The sequence below is a fragment of the Sphaeramia orbicularis genome, chromosome 17 (genome assembly GCF_902148855.1).
Source record: "Sphaeramia orbicularis chromosome 17, fSphaOr1.1, whole genome shotgun sequence".
In the NCBI taxonomy this organism is placed as follows: domain Eukaryota; kingdom Metazoa; phylum Chordata; class Actinopteri; order Kurtiformes; family Apogonidae; genus Sphaeramia; species Sphaeramia orbicularis.
The window spans coordinates 52,933,783-52,951,724 of NC_043973.1; the positions used below are offsets into that span (position 1 = coordinate 52,933,783).

General features: G+C 37.6%; 3 protein-coding genes across 3 annotated transcripts; 1 reads left to right on the plus strand and 2 right to left on the minus strand.

Annotated features, from left to right (window-relative positions):
• Positions 1-322: 322 nt before the first annotated feature.
• Positions 323-2,932, minus strand: LOC115437090 (E3 ubiquitin/ISG15 ligase TRIM25-like). Its single transcript, XM_030160191.1, has 2 exons — positions 1,784-2,932; positions 323-1,298 (listed from the first exon to the last, which is right to left on the minus strand). The coding sequence occupies exons 1-2, from the start codon at positions 2,765-2,767 to the stop codon at positions 1,206-1,208; spliced, it is 1,077 nt and encodes a 358-aa protein (XP_030016051.1). The 5' UTR covers positions 2,768-2,932; the 3' UTR covers positions 323-1,205.
• A 2,217-nt stretch (positions 2,933-5,149) lies between these two features.
• Positions 5,150-9,669, minus strand: epdr1 (ependymin related 1). The gene is made up of 3 exons (XM_030160194.1): positions 9,380-9,669; positions 7,967-8,175; positions 5,150-5,879 (listed from the first exon to the last, which is right to left on the minus strand). Exons 1-3 carry the CDS (start codon positions 9,598-9,600, stop codon positions 5,686-5,688), a joined length of 624 nt encoding a protein of 207 aa, XP_030016054.1. The 5' UTR covers positions 9,601-9,669; the 3' UTR covers positions 5,150-5,685.
• On the plus strand, positions 9,602-17,942 carry nol7 (nucleolar protein 7). The gene is made up of 9 exons (XM_030160653.1): positions 9,602-9,679; positions 10,928-11,166; positions 12,183-12,243; positions 13,228-13,283; positions 13,368-13,393; positions 13,956-14,040; positions 14,625-14,746; positions 16,536-16,613; positions 17,519-17,942. Exons 1-9 carry the CDS (start codon positions 9,602-9,604, stop codon positions 17,593-17,595), a joined length of 822 nt encoding a protein of 273 aa, XP_030016513.1. The 3' UTR covers positions 17,596-17,942.

The window sequence follows — 17,942 nt, forward strand, 5'->3', positions numbered from 1 at the left end:
TCCCATGTTTCTTTCCCAGTCCAATCCTTGTCCATTCTCCAAACCTAAACTTTTTTTCTAGTCTAGTGACAGATCACCATGGCAGTAGATTGTTTTGTTGTACGTCCCTAAAATGAGTCCAGGGTGCTCCAACGCGGAAACATTAGTTCCACCTGCTACATGTTTGAACCTGAAGAAAAAAAAAAAAAATCACACCCAGGAGTGATCCTATGACCCTCTGGCAAGCCTTCACATCCCCTCTAGGGGACCCGCCCCACAGTTTGAGAAACACTGATATAACTGTGTATTTCAGAGTCAAAGATGTATTTTGATGTCTTTTTATTTCTGTTAATCAAGTGCAGTCCTGGAGTACAGTCACTTACGCAGAGACACAATAAAGAGGCATACATGTCTGTACAGTACACGAAGAAAAAAAACCAAATATATATATTCTTAAAAGAAAATCATATTTTTTGATTAACTGAGCGGAGGAGAAATCTATAAATTGTTTTACTATAATCTGCATGAAAATGTACCAGGTTAGAATAAGAGACCTCTGAATTACCTCTATTACTTACTTACAGTTCATATGTTGCACATTTTGGTCAAACATGACAAACATTAACTCATCATTTAACTTCTAAAAACTATTAACGTGCAAAATAGACATTAACAGTGAAACCTTTTTTGCCTTTAATTTTACATATAGTCAATATAATTAGCTTGTAACATATGGTAGACTGAAGTATTATAAGTAATACAGTAATAACAATTATTCCCCTGTGATGTTTTTTTTTTTTTTTTTTAGGATTTTATGTTGAGAAATAAGGAAACTAAAATGACATTGTCTTGACAAAGATTTATTCTATATGTTTGAAGTCATATATACTTTGCATGACTTCAAATACACGACTTTGAAAGATGACCAACTACAAGAATGTTTGCTTTAAGAAATATGGAAATGCTCCTCAGATAATGACAGCTCAGTGAATCCTGCAGATGGAAGACAGTGTTTGGTTTTCCTTTAGAAACATCTTCTGTCCTGCAGACACTTTAACAGCCACAAAGACAAAGGCAGAGAAACAAAGATGGACCTGATCGACTGGTGACTCAAAGTTTACTAGAGTTCAGAGAAGTGTGCAGTGTCTCTATAACCCAGAAGCCGAAGTCCAGCGTACAGAGGCCGAGTGAATGTGGTCTGGACTCTGTGGATCAGAGTCATAGTTTCAGAGACGCTGTAGAAGGACAGAATACCTGCTGTGTGATCCAGGTACACTCCGATTCTGGAGGGAAATGGACCTGGGACAGGAGAGCTGACCCTGTTGTACCAAAATACAGGAATGCCACTGTTACAACATAAAACCCAAGATTTGTCATTGTGTCCAAATGCACATTCATTAGAGCTCCCTTTTCTCTTAATTTTCTTATATGCAACAGCGATACATATGTTACTCCCACTCCACTCCACCTCCCAGTAACATTGACCAATCAGACTCTCTCTGCTCAGGACCTGACAAAGGTCACTGAATCTGTCTGGATGATCAGGATATTTCTGTTTGCAATTCATAAATGTTGCTCTTTTATTCCCCAATGACAGTGACAGATGTTCATTCACTGTGTTTGGATCCAAAGTGATTTTACGTGAATATTTTAAGAATTCTACTCTGGTCTGTGGTTCAGGTTGTAGTAAAACATGTGGTTGAGTGATTCTCAGTGAGATGTTGGTCCATTCCTCTGTCAGACTGTGCTGTAGTTTATCTCTGAGCACTGACACAGTTGCTGTCACATCCTCAAAGTAACTCACAGGACATGTTTTGATGCTAGATGAGTCTGGATCTTCTCTGAGTTTGGACACTGATGGATACTGGAGTAAAAACTGGTTGTGGTCGTGTGTGTGTGACAGTTTGTCCATCTCAGCATCTTTCCTCCTCAGCTCAGTGATCTCCTGCTCCAGCTTCGACTCCAGCTCTTTAACTCGAATCACTTCAGTTTCCTCCTTGGATCTGATCTGCTTCTCCACATCACGCCTTCTTTCCTCCATCAGTCGAATCAGCTTAGTGAAGATCTTGTCGTTCTTCTCCACTGCTTCATCAGCAGAGCGTCTGATGGTCTCCACCTCCTGTTGAAGCACCTTCACATCTTCCTGTTTGTCTTTGATTCTCTGCTGGATTTTCTGTCGACTCACCTCCAGCTCTGTCTGCCTCTCAGTCCTTTCTGCTGCAGATGAGACTGTGTCATGGCCTTTATGTTCATCCACAGAGCACAGATAACAGATACACTGATGATCAGTGCGGCAGAACATCTTCATCACCTCATCATGACGAGAGCAGACGTTCTCCTGGAGCTTCTCTGATGGATCCACCAGCTTGTGCTTCTTAAAGGCAGCAGATTCATAATGAGGCTGAAGGTGTTGGTGGCAGTAGGAGACCAAACACACCAGACAGGACTTGACAGCTTTCAGTTTCCTCCCAGTGCACACATCACAGACCACATCTTCAGCTCCAGCGTAGTGGTGGTCAGCAGCTGCAGGTTCAAGTCCAGTCTTCTTCAGCTGTTCCACTAAAACTGACAACATGGTGTTTTTGACCAGGACAGGCCTGGGTGTGAAGGTCTGTCTGCACTGAGGGCAGCTGTGGATGTTCTTCATATCCTCTTCATCCCAGTGGTTTTTAATACAGCTCATACAGTAGCTGTGTCCACAGGGAATAGTCACCGGATCCTTCAGTAGATCCAAACAGATCGAACAGGAAAATGCCTCTTGATCCAGTTGAACTCCTTTCTGCGCCATTTCTGCTCTCGTTTATTTTCACCTCAACAGAAGTGAAAGTAGTTTGAGCTCTGATCCACACATGTTGGTTCCACCCATCAGACGTAAAGGGGAGGAGACGAGGACATGTATGGAAGAGTGGAGGGTTGAGGTGCAGATGAGCCGAATACAGAAAGTGCTTTTCATCCCTTCACACAATTATAAAACAGAATATAATCACGAGTTGAAATTCAGAACTTTGTGGCGATAATAACAGGCGGAGAAGAGTGGTTCTAAGGACCCGTAACTGACAGGGGCTCCACAAAATAATAGAACATTAGCCTTTAAGTTTTTGATCTATCACCATAAAGGAGTATTTGCTTAATAAAGCACTAATAAACTTACTAGTTTCCGTGTGCTAATTTTGTTTTGTTGTTGGCAAAAACAATCAAAACAAGTCACCCTCCCCTTTCTTATTTCAGATATGGTTTAGTCCGGGTACCGGAGTGGGAGGAGCAAAGGAAAATGCGCCTGGGTCATAGTCCGCGAGTACAGAGAATTTTCGTTTTTGAAAGAAAAAAAGAAATCTTTACTAAGAATATACAGTCATGGTATACAACAAGGAAAAATAAGAACTAATTTAGAGAATTTCTTTCTTGCTCCTAGGGAGGACAAAACTACGTCTTTTTCTGTCGCACGCACCTTCCGGACAGAACTTTCTTCTCGTGCGGTGTGCGCGATTGGTCAGGTATTCGAAGTGGGCGTGGCTAATGCGGAAACCGGAAGATTCCCCACGAGTTCGACACCTGAGTTTCTCCTGAGGTGTGAGATGTTTCAGCTAGAATGAACCTGTAGAAGGCGAGCCAATTTCTCTGTTCTCTGTATGAAGCAAGCCTTAGTCAGTAAACATGTCACTCGCCAATATGTTCATGTAAGATTCTCCTTACTTTTGCTGTTTGGGTATTGTTATGGAAATTATTATAGCTAAAGAACAATTCATCATTAAGTCAACACGTATGTAGATGATTATTCGTTTTTCTTTAATCCAGGGGGAATCAATTTTGATTTAAGGTCGGGATGGAGAAAATCTCCTTGTGTCCCCGTCAGCATCATCCTTCATACATCAGACCCACAATCCTCGCTTCTGTGTCTCACGTTTCTGTACCAGGTGGACCTGTTTTTCTCTGTATTTTCATTGATAACCACACAAGCACACTCTGATCATGTTTATTATTTCAGTGTTGCAATGTTTTCCACAGTATTTGAATTATTTTTGACCTACGATTAAAACAATAAATTAAATTTCTTATTCGCCATTAATTCATATGTTAGAACATCCTCAAAATCAGCTCAGTGAAGTAACCAACTGAAAATCCAAAAATCGGATTTGACCTATATGAAAAAGTTTATTTTCCAAAGTAAAACATAAAACTAACTGTAACCCATAAAGACCCAGTGCTACTTTTGTGGCAGTTCCCAAATGAATTTTGATCTCTATTTATTAATTTTTTTTTTCAAGGATATTTTTGATTGAGTTTTTTTTTTTTTTTTACAGCGATAGTGCAAACACACACACACAAAAGCACAAAACAAGTCACTATCCCCATGGACAAATGTAGCTGAGAGTTTGTAAAACACAAACTTACACATTAAACATAGGCACAAAATATCACAAACAAGAAAAAAAGGTATATATATATTTTGATAATTTTGATCTCTATTTATCCTTTCTTTCTTTATTTATCTCTATTTATTATAATATTATCATCTGTATTTTGTGTTAATTTCTTTGAAAATCAGGTATTTTCCCATATCTAATTCACTGATTATGTAGATGTTCATGAAAGCTCAGATTAAAGTTGAGGGTTCATTATATAATAACCCTTTCATGAACATCTACATGATTAGAGAAAACTGAAGAAAAAGTGACTCTTTCAGCGAAGAAATCAATAAATGACCATAAAAGAAGTATCTCCATCCACTATAATTTTTAAACTCCATGGGTTTTACTGGTCAATCAATGCAGTAGAACAGGGGTCTCAAACATGCAGCCCGAGGGCCAGAATCAGCCAGCCAAAGGGTCCAATCTGGCCTGTGCAATGAATTTATGAAATGCAAAAATTACACTGAAGATATTATCAATCATTTTAATTCAGGGGCCCTATTTTGGTTTCAAGTGGGTCAGACCAGTAAAATACGATCATAGTAACCTATAAATAATGACTCCACAGTAAAATTACATGAAAATGTTTGTATATACGGGTTATCCTTTAACAAAAAATGTGAATAACTCGAGCAAAATATGAACAACCTGAAATGTCTTAAGAAAAGTGCAATTTCAATCATATTCTGCCTGTTATTAAATTTTTTGTGTATCTGTAGATCCAATGCAACCTCTAAGGTGTAATGTACATGTCTAAATGATAAACTAGGGCAGAATATTGTTAAAATTGCACATATTATATTAAGAAATCTCAGGTTGTTCATGTTATTCTCACTTTTTTAAAGGATAGTTTGTAGATGCAAACATTTATAATTCATAATGTGATTTCACTTTGTTCATTGTTATTATTTTACTGGTCCGGCCCGCTTGAGATTACATTGGGCTGAAAGGGGGCCCCTAAACTAAAACAGGTTTGACTCTCCTGATGTAGAAGATGACAGTGTTTCCACGGTAACTATGAAGCCTCTGAACGTCCAAATGGATCATATCTGATGACCAAGAATAGATAACAAACTGTCTTGTACACCAGTTATTTCCATGTATTGATAGGATTAGTGGATCAACAGGTATTAAACAGTGTAGATCAGTAGATGACTGTGGTCGTTGCCAGTGGCTTTTTGGGTCTTTATGGGTTAATAGCTTTAGTCAAGCATAATTAAGAAGCTAAAGGCTGGCTAAAAAGTTATCTTAAAAAGTATGTTTGTAAAATGAGCAGTTGTCCAAACGACGCAACGCCTCAGCAGTGGGATTGGTCCATGACCTGGGGCCGGGCTGATTGACAGGTGCTGGGCGGGGTGAAGACATTGGGGTCACTGATGCCCAGCTGGATGTTGAAGAAGCGGGTGGAGGTGGTGACGCTGCTGTTCCTGGTGTACGTCTCCTGCACCGGGTAGCAGTCCTTCAGGGTGTAAACGCCCACCCACGTTTCATCTGGTGGATGCAAAAGCACACTGACCTCAGACCATGACCGCCATTAGGATAACATAATAATAGGGTTTATACTTTTAACACTTGTTGGTGTCAAATAAAAATAATATAAATATACAAATACAAACAAAAAAAAAAATAAATAAAATAAACACTAAACTATGGATATTCAGGACGTGAAGGCATGGAATCAGGCTGAAGGAGGCAGAACAGTGGGTTAAATGTTATTAGAAATGTTCTGCTCTCCTTTCTTCAATTTCTTGATCATTTTAATGCCTGGTCCAACTAAAGGTACATTTGTTTGGACAAATATAATGATAACAATAAAAATAGCTCATAGTAGTTTAATTTCAGAGCTGATATCTATCCATTTAACATGTTTTCTTGATAATAACCAAAATCACTTCAGTTCTTCCATCAATATCTATGGCATTGTACTGACAAAAACAGTGCTTTTAGGCATTCCATGTTTTCTTTTCTGTCTGTTTTAGTCACATGATACACACAGGAGTTAGTACTTGATTACATAACCATTGTTTCTGATGACTTTTGATGGTCTAATAATTTTTTTTCCGTAACTGTATATATTGCACCGTCTGGAATTTGGATTCACTTAAATCTGAAGTTGTCATATTAATTCATATGAAAATGTTTATAGTGACAGTATTTACCACATCATCCAGCCCTAACACTTAGTTTATCGATCTTTCTTTTAAAATACAATAAATTTAAAATAAATGCTTATATGTAAAAAAAAAAAAAAAAAAAAAAAAAAAAACAGAAAAAAATGCAAGAAACTTAAAAAGTAAAACAATAAATAAATAAAATGGCAACTTTTTGAAGGTTATAACTACTTGATGTAACTAATGTCTTGGGGTTTTGATTTTTCATTTAATAAAAATACAAAAACATCCCATTTGGCTGACTATATAAGCTACATTTTGTGCTTTTTCTCTCATATGTTATTACAGAGGCCATTATTGCTAAATTAAACTATCACCATTTAATAAAAAAAAAAAAAAAAAAAAAAAAAACTCCTATCATGGCTGACACTCAGATGCTTCAGCTCATTTCACTCAGTCTGAACCGAACAGAGCAAAAAGGATGATCCAGCCACACCCAAATGTTTTTCTAAACCTGGAAATGACCTCATTTGGCTTCAAACTTACATGTGTCGCCATCTAGTGGTCATTACTATCATTACAACCGCAAACACTGAAATAAAGACAGAATTCATGCATCATAAACAGTAATACAAGAAAAAAAAAAACAATGTGTAAGACTCGGCAAATAAGCATCGAATAAATATAACTGAGCTGACAGACTGGTGGTTTAGAAATTAATAAGAAGGAGTTCAAGTTGATCTGCTTTTTATTAGCTGATCAAAAAATAAAGGATCATCAGCTGTTTCAATACAGGTGGAGATGTTTTTCCATACTTTCCAGGTTGAATCTGAGAAAAAAAAAGGGTTTATTTGAATATTATCAGACAAATAAACATTATAATACAAAATAATCTGGTTTGTGACATTTACTTTTTGGTGTTTTCTGATAACAGGATTTTCCCTGTAATTATAACACTTAGGTGTGGTAAGTATGCGTTTTTCTGAAGATTAAAACAGACTCTCTACTATGTTTTTAGTTAATTTACAGTCAGACTACATGGAAGTTCAGGCTCTTCCAAGTTTATTTAACCAGTGTTATTTTTTACAGCATAAAAATGTGAAGGATTACTTCAGGTCATGATGATTACCTTGTCAATAAGCATCAGTTACTGTGTGAAAATGTAGTTCATGGCCAAATAAAAAAAATTTAAATGCAACCTCTACGCCACCCACAAATCATAGTGAAAACCTGGAGAAAAATGAAAACAGTGGGGAAAAAAAAAAACTGTTCATTGTTTTTTTTGTTTTTTGTTTTTTTTTGGTTTTTTTGTTTTTTTTTTAGAAAACTAAACTCATGCAGCTGATAGACTTAGAAATTCCAGTAAGTTTACAGCCAATTATTTTGCAGTAAAGTAGTGTTATTTAGTCAATTTGAAGAGCCAAGTGTCCATTATACAGCATCGATCACATTAAAACCCAGACTCACGCTGACGAGCCGGCTTCCTGTCGGACCACTCCTGGACCTCCACGTTGTCCCCGGGGCCTCCGATGAAGTACTGGTCCTCAAATGTGGAGTTGTCTGGGATGTCGAAGGGATCCCAGGCGTCGCTCAGAGCCACCTTTGAGCACTCCTTGGTCTTCTGATCGATCTGGAACATCACCTTCATCTGGTACAAGTAGATGTACTCGAAAAACCTGAAGAAGAAGAAGAAAAAGAGAGAAGAAGAGGAACAGGATGATGAAGAAAAAGAAGTAGAAGAGGAGGAAGAAGAAGAGGATGACGTTGAACAAAAAGAAGAGTGAGAGGGAGAAAAGGAAGGAGGAAGAGGATGATAGAGAAAAAGAAGTGGAAGAGGATGACAAAGGAGGAAGAAGAGGAAGAGGATGATGATAAAAACGGAAGATGAATAAGTGTAAGTAGAGGATGATGAAGATGAAGAGGAAGAAGTGTAAGATAAAGAGAGAGAGAAGAAGATGAAGAGGAAGAAGTGGGAGATGAAGAAGAGGAAAAAAGAGGATGGTGAAGAAGAGGAAGAGGATGATGATCAAAAAACTGGAGGATGAATGAGTGCAAGTGTGATGGGTTACGTGAACAGAACTGATGCCAAAGTACTGAACACAATCCAAAGTCGATAAACAGGGTTTAGCCTTGAATATTTCCCAACTGCAGACTTCAGGCCTGATGGATTATTACAACACTGCAGCGGTAAACAAAACCTGTATGTGCTCTTAAAAAAAAAAACAGTAAACAGAGGGAAAGCCGGCTGATAAACCACAGAACAGGCTCTGTGTTTACATTTATGCATGAACCAAATGGAACAACCGCCTTAATATTTCAGTTTTTATTGTTAATTATTTTTGTCTTCAGTCATTCTTAAATGTGCCCTGACTCTACATATAATACATACTACATATGATTATAGAATAAAACAGACTTTCACCACTTCTGTATTTCGTGCCTTACATTCTTAAACCATTCTTTGAACAAGGCAGGACTATTAGGATGGCAAAGACAACGACGGATGAACAAATGAATAACTGAATAAAAATAACTAAAATGATTTTTTAAAAAAACAAACATAACTAAGTGCTCTTTGAGGATGTCAAAGTCAGATTTAAACATTTATTGTGCTGTTTTTTTTCCACTTTAATAATTGCATAAATGTTATTACTTTTTTCAGAAAATGAAATGTATTTTTTTCTTTAATGAAATTTTGATTGAATTATCAACAACTGACTTTTTTTCTTTGTTCCGTCATGACTGTAGATGTTTGTCACAGTAAAAGTTAATAAACTACAAAACAGATGCACTAATGATGGAATAAACCCAGTGAATCTGTTCTAAATCTCATACTCTGCTTTAAAAACATTGGCCTGCTTGTGTTCGGGTGGTTCTTACCTCTGACACGGCGTGTGCTTCTTGTGCTGCTGCAGGACTCGGAGCCGCTGATTCACGGCGTCGTAGGACACGGCGGCCCGGCTGTTCCTCCCGGTGCCGTGGTCGTACATCACCCAGCGGCCCTCCCACTGCAGCGGGGCGAGGCAGGGCCCGGCCGGCCCCGGGAAGCCCCAGGCGGAGGCACCGGCGGCGGCCAGGAACGCGAACAACAGTGGGTGCATGATGGGTGGAAGAGCCGGAGTCCCGTTAGTCCGCGGCTCTGATCTGTTAACGACACCTGCTACGGATACCAAACCGGAAGTAAGACATATGAGACTTCCGGCCACGGTTTTCAAAATAAAACACGTTATATTTTCATGTAACTTTTACTGCGACAAACATCTATAGTAATAATGGAACGAAGAAGAAAAAAATCTGTTGTAATATTTCAGTCAAAATTTCATTGAATAAACAACACATTTCATTTCATGTACCTGAAGAGGAGTAACATACAGTTTATACAAAAGTATTTTATGTTGTTCATGTAGAAATAACATAAAATACTATTCTCATTAAATCTCAATTTTACTTCCTCAAAGAGCACTTATCATACATTGATTATTTTCTTTTTGTTATTTTTATTTGCTGTAACCCATTGGTTTCTTGTATGGTTTTTGTTTTTGCCTGCCTAAAATAATTGTGGAGTAATTTTTTTGAACAAAAATTACTTTTTGGCCTAAATCGTCAACTACTCAATTTCTAGCCAAGGTTGTTTTTTTTTTTTTAAAGGGCTCATAATTATCTAAACCCACTTTTATTAGTCTTTGGTACATTTAATTGTGTATTTGGACCATAATAGTTCATAAAGTTTGAATTTGAACCCTCTAGGTGCTGCAAAGTTGTCTTTTTAATCATTCTGGCAAAAATGGAGTGGATTTCTGCAACCCGTTTTAATTGTTTTAATTTGTTACGTTTTATAACTAGTTATATCAGGACATTTACACATATAAGGTTAACATTTCTCCGAGTACGACATAATTGTTTATCAGCAGCAGCGGTTGTAGTCCATACTGAAAATATGTCCAAATTCAAGCTGATTACTTGAAATTTTCAGTCGCTGGTTGTATTAACGAACACAAGTGGTTGAACGTGTCAAAGCAGCACAGTCAACAACCTGGAGGGGGTGGAGCCTGAAGTGGCTCATTTGCATTTAAAGGGCCAGTACTCAAAACCACCTTTCTGGTGTCATTACTCAGAAATAAGGTTGAAGATGGACCTGTGGAGTTGAATTAATGAAGAATTCAAACCCAAGCAGCGCAATTACAGTTTATGTAGACCATAGGGAAATGTTTGAAAATGCATAATTCCATTTAAAAATAGCAAAATATCACTCCTTTAATAAATAAATAAGTCAAATGCAGCCTAATGCAGGTGATCATAATCAGTGTTATTAAATGCAGTGTGATTTCACACTGGGTCCTTTTCTCACTCACTCAGACACACTGGCTGTATTAATTAACTTGTCGTATCCTTGTACCTTGTAGTTGTAATTCCCCTCCGGACCGCTAGAGGGAAAACCCCACACAGCGCAGGGTGACGGCGAATGTCAACATCCGGGTGAACGTAGCGAAGAAACAACGTGGAGAAGTAGCTTCGCTGGTGATGAAGATGGAGAGCAAAACGCAGTCGGATAATTTTAATCTGGTGCTCGATTCTAGTGATGATGAAGCTCCAGAAGAGGTGACCTTCGAGGACTCCAGGGCGCAGGCTCTGCGGAGCATGAAACAGGCGCTGGAAACAGCCAGAAGGTGCAGTAGCTAACTCAGCTAGCTAGCAGCTAAGCTAACTGCTCCCCGTGTAGGACAGAAGTCAGTTTAATATTCCGTTGCTGAAGAATTTTCAGGCTAATAATAAGACGGAATATAGTCTAATAATTTATTCATGAGTGATGATGAGTTAAATGCTGCTTGTCACATCGGCGTTGATACATCTTCACATTTACTAAAACCTTCCTCAACACTGCTGTATTTGTCTATAAGGGACACAACAACCTACTTCCACCTGCAGACAGGAGCTGTTCTCTGTACAGTCTCAGGGGGACCTGTATGTTCAAAAAAATAAAGGCAAGGACCAACACAAAAGGCAAATGTAGATCTGTAATTGGCGTAAAATTATGGAACAACCTTGATAAAGAATTAAACATATGCACGTCAGTAACCACATTTAAAAGGATGTTTAAAAGTAAGGTATTCAATAAATATAATATATAAGGATAAACTAAGCCAGTTATCAGTATGAATCTAAGATTTTGCTCAGATTATATTATTTGTTTATTTATATTATTGTTTAAAACTGTACCATCTTGTTATCTTCATTTGTTTCTGCAGCTTTCCTTCTTGTAAATAGGGTTGGCATAAATAAGCTGTTGCTTCTGCCTACACCTTTTCGCCCATGTTTAATATAGAAATCCAAACTGTATGCATGTATATATCATGTTTTGTTAAATGGATGAGTAAATTACTACTATATTCCACCATAATAATTTATACCTGGGTGTTTTCCCTACAACAGTATACACAAGATTATACATCTGGAAAGTCTCTTCTTGATTTTTATTCATGGTGATATTAATGGTAATTCCCAAAAATATGTAATTTCAACTTGACCATGTTATCACTACGTGTTTGTTCAAGAACAATTTAATATTGTGTTTACCTTATCTTTTCTACAAACCTGGAAATTGTTGCTGTTTTCATGTCATCATATGAAATGCAGATGAGTCATGATTTATTTCAATCTATGTTTATCATATTTACGTTTGCAGGGAAAAGGAGCTGCTGAAAGAAAAAAGAAGGAAAAGACAAGAGCTCTTCCAGGAACAGAAGGTCAGTGTGTTGGTTTAAGAGTATGTGACTCCTCATAACTTTTCCACTCATGGTCCCGATGGTACAGTTATGGAGTCATGTAAGTGGATTTTAACCTGTAACAAAATGTGCAGAATAGCGTTAACCCGTCAGATTAGGCAAGAATACAGAAGAGACCTTGAGTTGTAAGTTTCTGAAGGGCTTATGTGCACTGATCACAAGCAGAGAGGTTAATGGTTTGATCCCAGGACATTGGCCACATGGTGAAGAGTCCTTGAGCAAGAGACTGAATCAGTGTCATCATTGTCTTTTCCACTGCATGTGAGTCAGTCTGTAAATGGGTGAATGTACCGCATAGAAAAACACTACAGAAATACACGCTACCACTAAGTCTAACTGATTGGATCTTCATTAATAACAAAACTTTTTGCAAAATTTTTCATCCTAGTTTATATTGTTTGTTCAAATTTGTGCATTTGTCATATTCAGTTTAACACATATTGAACAGTGCAATGAAACCAGTCAACTCACTATTTGAAACACGTAGGAAATATTGTAGTTTAAAGAAACCCAAAACAAATCAGCTCAGTGATGAAACAACACATTTCCAATGTTGTAAGAGAATAAATGTCCCTCCACTTATTTTTGTCACATAAAACACTGTCTTTTGGGACTAAGAAGTATATTTTTTCTCAGGATAAAAATGAAAACTCACCAGTTTTTCTGTTTCTTTAATCTTTTGACTACAGCCACATTGAATTTTGCATGGTTTGGTCCCGAGTATTCACAGTAAAATTGATATAAGGAGCAAGAAAAGGGTGAAAAAGCCCACTGTTTTGTGTTGGCATCACAACAGTTCGTCACATTTGCCTGACATTTTTGGTTACTTTACATATAATGATTCTAATTCTGTTTCTGTGTGAATCTGACTTGTAATAAATACTTAACCTTCGGACCCTCAGGTTACAGGACTTTATGAACTTACCGGTATTCTGTTTCCTGCAGAAAAGAAAGCTCTTACCAGTTGATGTCTTGGAGGAAATTGACTCAGCTGCTTCAAAGTAAGAGCGACTCACAGATTTTCAGTTGAATATTCACCTCTGTTCATCTTCAAAGTGAGTTTTAACTTTTGTTTTTGTTTCCAGGAAGCAGAAAGAGTCCGAGGATGAAGGTAAAGCCTCATTTAATTCAAGCCATTATTCAGAGAGACAGAGAAAGTGATGACATTGAGCCTGTTTACATGACCATAAAAATCAGATAACTGGGAGCAATCAGATAATTGCAATAATGCGATATGACGTGTTACATGCACTTCAGAAATGCGATAATCAAAAAACCCTCATTTAGATGTTTCATTGAATTATCACATTTATTTTAGAGTATGACGTAGTGATTGTAGACTTAAACTTCCTGTTATTGTCTTCCACTCACTTTTGACTACGTAACTTCAGTTTTCTATTATTTTAATTGCATTTGCACATGTGCAGTTGTAAAAGAACTGAATAAAATCAGTTTAACCCATATACATTCAGGAAGACATCGGAATATTGGGGAGAAATCCAGGTGTATTAATCTGATTTCTCATAATCAGATTACTGCTGTTATTTGAGAAAACAGATCAGATTATATTGTTTACATGATCCCTTGAATAATCTGATAACTCCAAAAATCGCGTAATGATCGGAGTGTTAGTGTGGATGTAAACAAGTTCAATGTTTTTCTCCCAAATGCAGACTTTTCTCACGGAGATGAAGGGGAGGAGGATGAGAAGACGATGAAGAGGGGGAAGAAGAGAGGGAGGTTGGCAAACAGCCGCAAGTATGGAACTGAATGTTGTTTTTACTTTTAGTCAGCAGTTTCAGTGATTCATTGCATGTTGAAAACTGTGGTTAAAAAAGTTTTGGTCCTGACGTTTCAGTCTGATTAACTGGACACACTGCCTCCAGTTTAGGTTTTTACCAGTGACGGGCCATGGATTTCACCTCTAAGGTTTCAGTGACTTAATCCACCTTATAATAATAATAATAATAATAATAATAATAATAACAATATACAAAAAACACAACCTAACAGGGTGTTACATCACACACAGGTATCTGATGTAGAGAATGAATGTCATTACTAAAGCAAGAGACATCTCAACACAATCAGGAATATTTACTGAAGAAAATGACAAGCATACAAATGTTCATCATTCATAAAATCCTGAAAATTGTTGAATATTTGGCAGTTTTTAGCAAGGCTGAAGATGTTTAAAAGATTTACAAAAAAAAAGAAAATATATATGTATGATGATTTAATAGCAGTTTTTTGTGCGTGTACATTTTTGCCAAGAAGGTAACCAGAGTATGGTAAATTTGAGGAGGGCCTAAGAGTTAAAGAATAAACTGTTCCTGTGTCAGTCTGAAGGGGAATTACACGGTGACGACGGTGACCAAGGAGCCAGCGGCGTCCATGCAGCAGCGAGCTGCTGAGGATTTCATCCAGTCCAGACTCTACGGACCAGGAAGCTGCAGGAGCACAAGTAAGGCCCAGTTTACACGACAACGCTCTTGGATGAAAACAACAAAATATTTTATCAGATGTTCCTTTCTTTTGACGGCAGCGGCATTTTTCGGGGTTGAAAACATAAAAGAAGTAAAACTACCTTCCAGAGTGGAAATCTTAAAAACGCTCCACTCTTGCATCACCGTCTAAAGCAGGGGTCTCAAACATGCGGCCCGCAGGCCAAATATGGCCCACCACAGGTTCCAGTCCAGCCCGCAGGATTGAAGTGCAAAAATTACAGTGAATGTATTAACAGTCAAGGTTGTCAAAATCCTTTTAGTTCAGGTTCCACATACTGACCAATGTGATCTCAAATAAAACAAGAAAAGCACTCGGAGAGTGCAGACCTCCACCAAGACAGATCTGCCTCCCGTGCGTGGTTGTTTGTTTGTTTGTTTGCAAGATAACTTAAAAAGTTATGGACGGATTTTCAGGAAATTTTCAGGAAATGTTGATACTGGCACAAGGAAGAAATGATAAAATTTTGGTGGTGAGGGGCCTGGGGGGGGGCTTGCCGTTCATTGCAACTTACAGGTCACAGCAGATCTACAAATACTCAAAGCATTTAATGACAGGCAGAATATTGTTAACATAACACTTAATTTTCTTTAGACATTTCAGGTTGTTCATATTCAGGTTTTTCACGTTTTGTTAAAGGGTAGTTTGTAAATGTAAATATTTTCATGTAATTTTACTTTTTTACACTAAAATAAAGGGACAAATTTGGAGTTGTCATTATTTATAGGTTATTATATCTCCAAAATCGAGTTGCGGGGATATAATTGTTGTACCCAAATGCCGTCAGATCAGCTGCTGGATCTCCTTGGTGTTTTGCGACAACTAGAACAGATTTGGTTGGATTTCGTCTCCCTTCATAACCAACATAGTGGACCCCTAGTGGAAGAACCCTATGGATTTCAGCTTCTCCGTGAGTAATATAAGTCATCCACATGGGGGCGCTTTAGTTGAAAACCAGTTTTTTGGACATAAATCAAGCAATAGATCGATTGAGATCAAATGTGGTTCATATTGATGGTCTTCCAAATGTCCATGTTCTGTCTACCATCCAGAGTTCATATGGGGTCATTTTCATTCACTAGGTGGAGTTTTGTGGGAAAAATGGGTTCTCTGACCATTATTCTGCCACTACCAGGTTCATGTAGCTCAAATTGAGTTCATACCGATTGCCTAATAATTATCGTGGATAGGTTTACATATAGCAGAGGAATTGGGGGAGAGTGGTGTATGAGTGTGTGTGTGTGTGTGTGTGTGTGTGTGAATGGGTGAATGAGAGGCTTTGTAAAGCACTTTAAGCACCATAAAAGTGTGGAAGTGTTATGTAAGTACCAGCCCTTTACTATTTTACCATTTACCAATTGGGGGATATACCCTTGCTGTCGGCTCCCAACAATGTAAGCCTCGTTCTGTTATTATTTTATTGGTCTGACCCACTTTAGATCCTATTGGTCTGAATGTGGAACCTGAACTAAAATGATTGTTAATATCTTCAGTGTAATTGTTGCATTTCACAAATTCATCCCATGGGTCGGTTGGACCCTTTGGCGGGCTGGTTTTGGCCCACGGGCCGTATGTTTGACACCCCTGGTCTAAACGAATGATCAGTGGGTTGATTTGGAACCTAAATGAGCAGCTCTTCCCTGTGGTTTTTAAGTTAAAGATGAGTCACCTAATAGACAGGAGGGAGAACAGGTTTTCATCCGGACATCATCGACTGTTTTGATGGATTTACTCGTCTCTGCTTTCAGATAACGAGCTGCTGTCGCTGCAGAACAAGACGGGAAGGAATAAAGGAGCAGCGGTGCAGTTTGTCAAGAAAGACTGGGGTATGTACAGCATCAAGGAAAGCTAAACATCCCTCTGAGCTCCTGCTGAACATGTGTAAAAAAAAAAAAAAGAAAAAAATGTTCTTAGTAAATTCTGTAATTAGCAGAAATACAACCGGTTTATCCCATCGAGGTCCTTCTAACAACCAAAAGCACATTATCTGCACAGCACTGTAGTAATGTCAAAATGTCTCTCATACAGTTTGTTTTTTACCTTTTTTTGCCTTTTTTTTTAATATTTCATCAACTTTAGCCATAAAAAAAAACCAATACTCAATAACTGTCATGTTTTTAATACTATGATTGTAATATGAACCAAATTTTTTAAATGCAAAAAATGCAAAAAAAAAAAAAAAATAAATAAATTTTTTTTTTCAATGTTCTACATAAATATTGGATGAGTAATTTTTTAAGCCTGGCATATGCCAATGATTAACAGTAACATTTGTTAATATACATTATTATTTTTGGTGCTAGGTCAAATGTTAAATGCTAAAATGTCGGTGTACATTTTGTATTCACTTGGTAGAAGGGTGTTAGTGTAGGAATGTAACATTTTTTATGTGTGCTGATTTTAGTAACAGGGTCAGAGTTTTAAAAAATCATGCAAAAATGAACAATGTTTGAATTCTGACCTAAAACAAATTGTGAAAAATAATGACCTTTTATAACATGAGGTGGAATGTGTGCATTATATGCTCACCTGGATGCCGAAGGGTTAATGACACAAACTGACCAAAATACAACAGAATTTAGATTTCAGTTGATATATTGATGACAGATAACAAATGTTTTTATTTTTTATGCTTTCAGCTGATAATATTTCATTGCTTTTGCTGCTAAATATCAGTAATTTTAATGATTATGTTATCGTCTCTTGTTTTGCTTTTGCATCAATTTTTCAGCCTCAAAGGAAAAAGCCAAAGCAGAGAAGCTGAAGAAGAGGTGGATCCACAAGCAGCAGGTTTCCTCCTCCTGCTAGAGGACGTTTGGACGTGGACATGTGAACAGACGTCCAGAGTCAGGGACGAAGGCTGCAACGCCTCCGTCCATGAACGAACTGTTTTCTGCTGCAGGAGCGTCACACAACCTGAACTTTTGAGATTATCTGGAGGTTCCAAAGTCAGGAAGAACATGTGCTGAAAGCAGATCTTTAAACCTTTAAACCTTTTTCCTGAAATTGAAACAGTGACAGAAACATTCAGGTTAGTAATGGATTCATATGAAGGGTTTTTGGTGTTAAACCAGGAGTCTGATCTCAGAAACAGTTTCTACCTGTGTTTCAGATGTTTTTATCCTGTTTGTATTAGTTCCTGTGCACTATATGGA

Coding starts and splice junctions, on each gene's coding strand:
- epdr1 (XM_030160194.1), bottom strand. CDS start 9,600: ATGCACCCACTGTTGTTCGCGTTCCTGGCCGCCGCCGGTGCCTCCGCC. Junction 8,176..9,379: donor AAGCACACGCCGTGTCAGAG/GTAAGAACCACC, acceptor CTTCTTCTTCAG/GTTTTTCGAGTACATCTACT. Junction 5,880..7,966: donor CAGGAAGCCGGCTCGTCAGC/GTGAGTCTGGGT, acceptor TGCATCCACCAG/ATGAAACGTGGGTGGGCGTT.
- LOC115437090 (XM_030160191.1), bottom strand. CDS start 2,767: ATGGCGCAGAAAGGAGTTCAACTGGATCAAGAGGCATTTTCCTGTTCG. Junction 1,299..1,783: donor CTAGCATCAAAACATGTCCT/GTGAGTTACTTT, acceptor TTGGTACAACAG/GGTCAGCTCTCCTGTCCCAG.
- nol7 (XM_030160653.1), top strand. CDS start 9,602: ATGGGTGGAAGAGCCGGAGTCCCGTTAGTCCGCGGCTCTGATCTGTTA. Junction 11,167..12,182: donor GCGCTGGAAACAGCCAGAAG/GTGCAGTAGCTA, acceptor TTACGTTTGCAG/GGAAAAGGAGCTGCTGAAAG. Junction 14,041..14,624: donor AGGTTGGCAAACAGCCGCAA/GTATGGAACTGA, acceptor TTCCTGTGTCAG/TCTGAAGGGGAATTACACGG.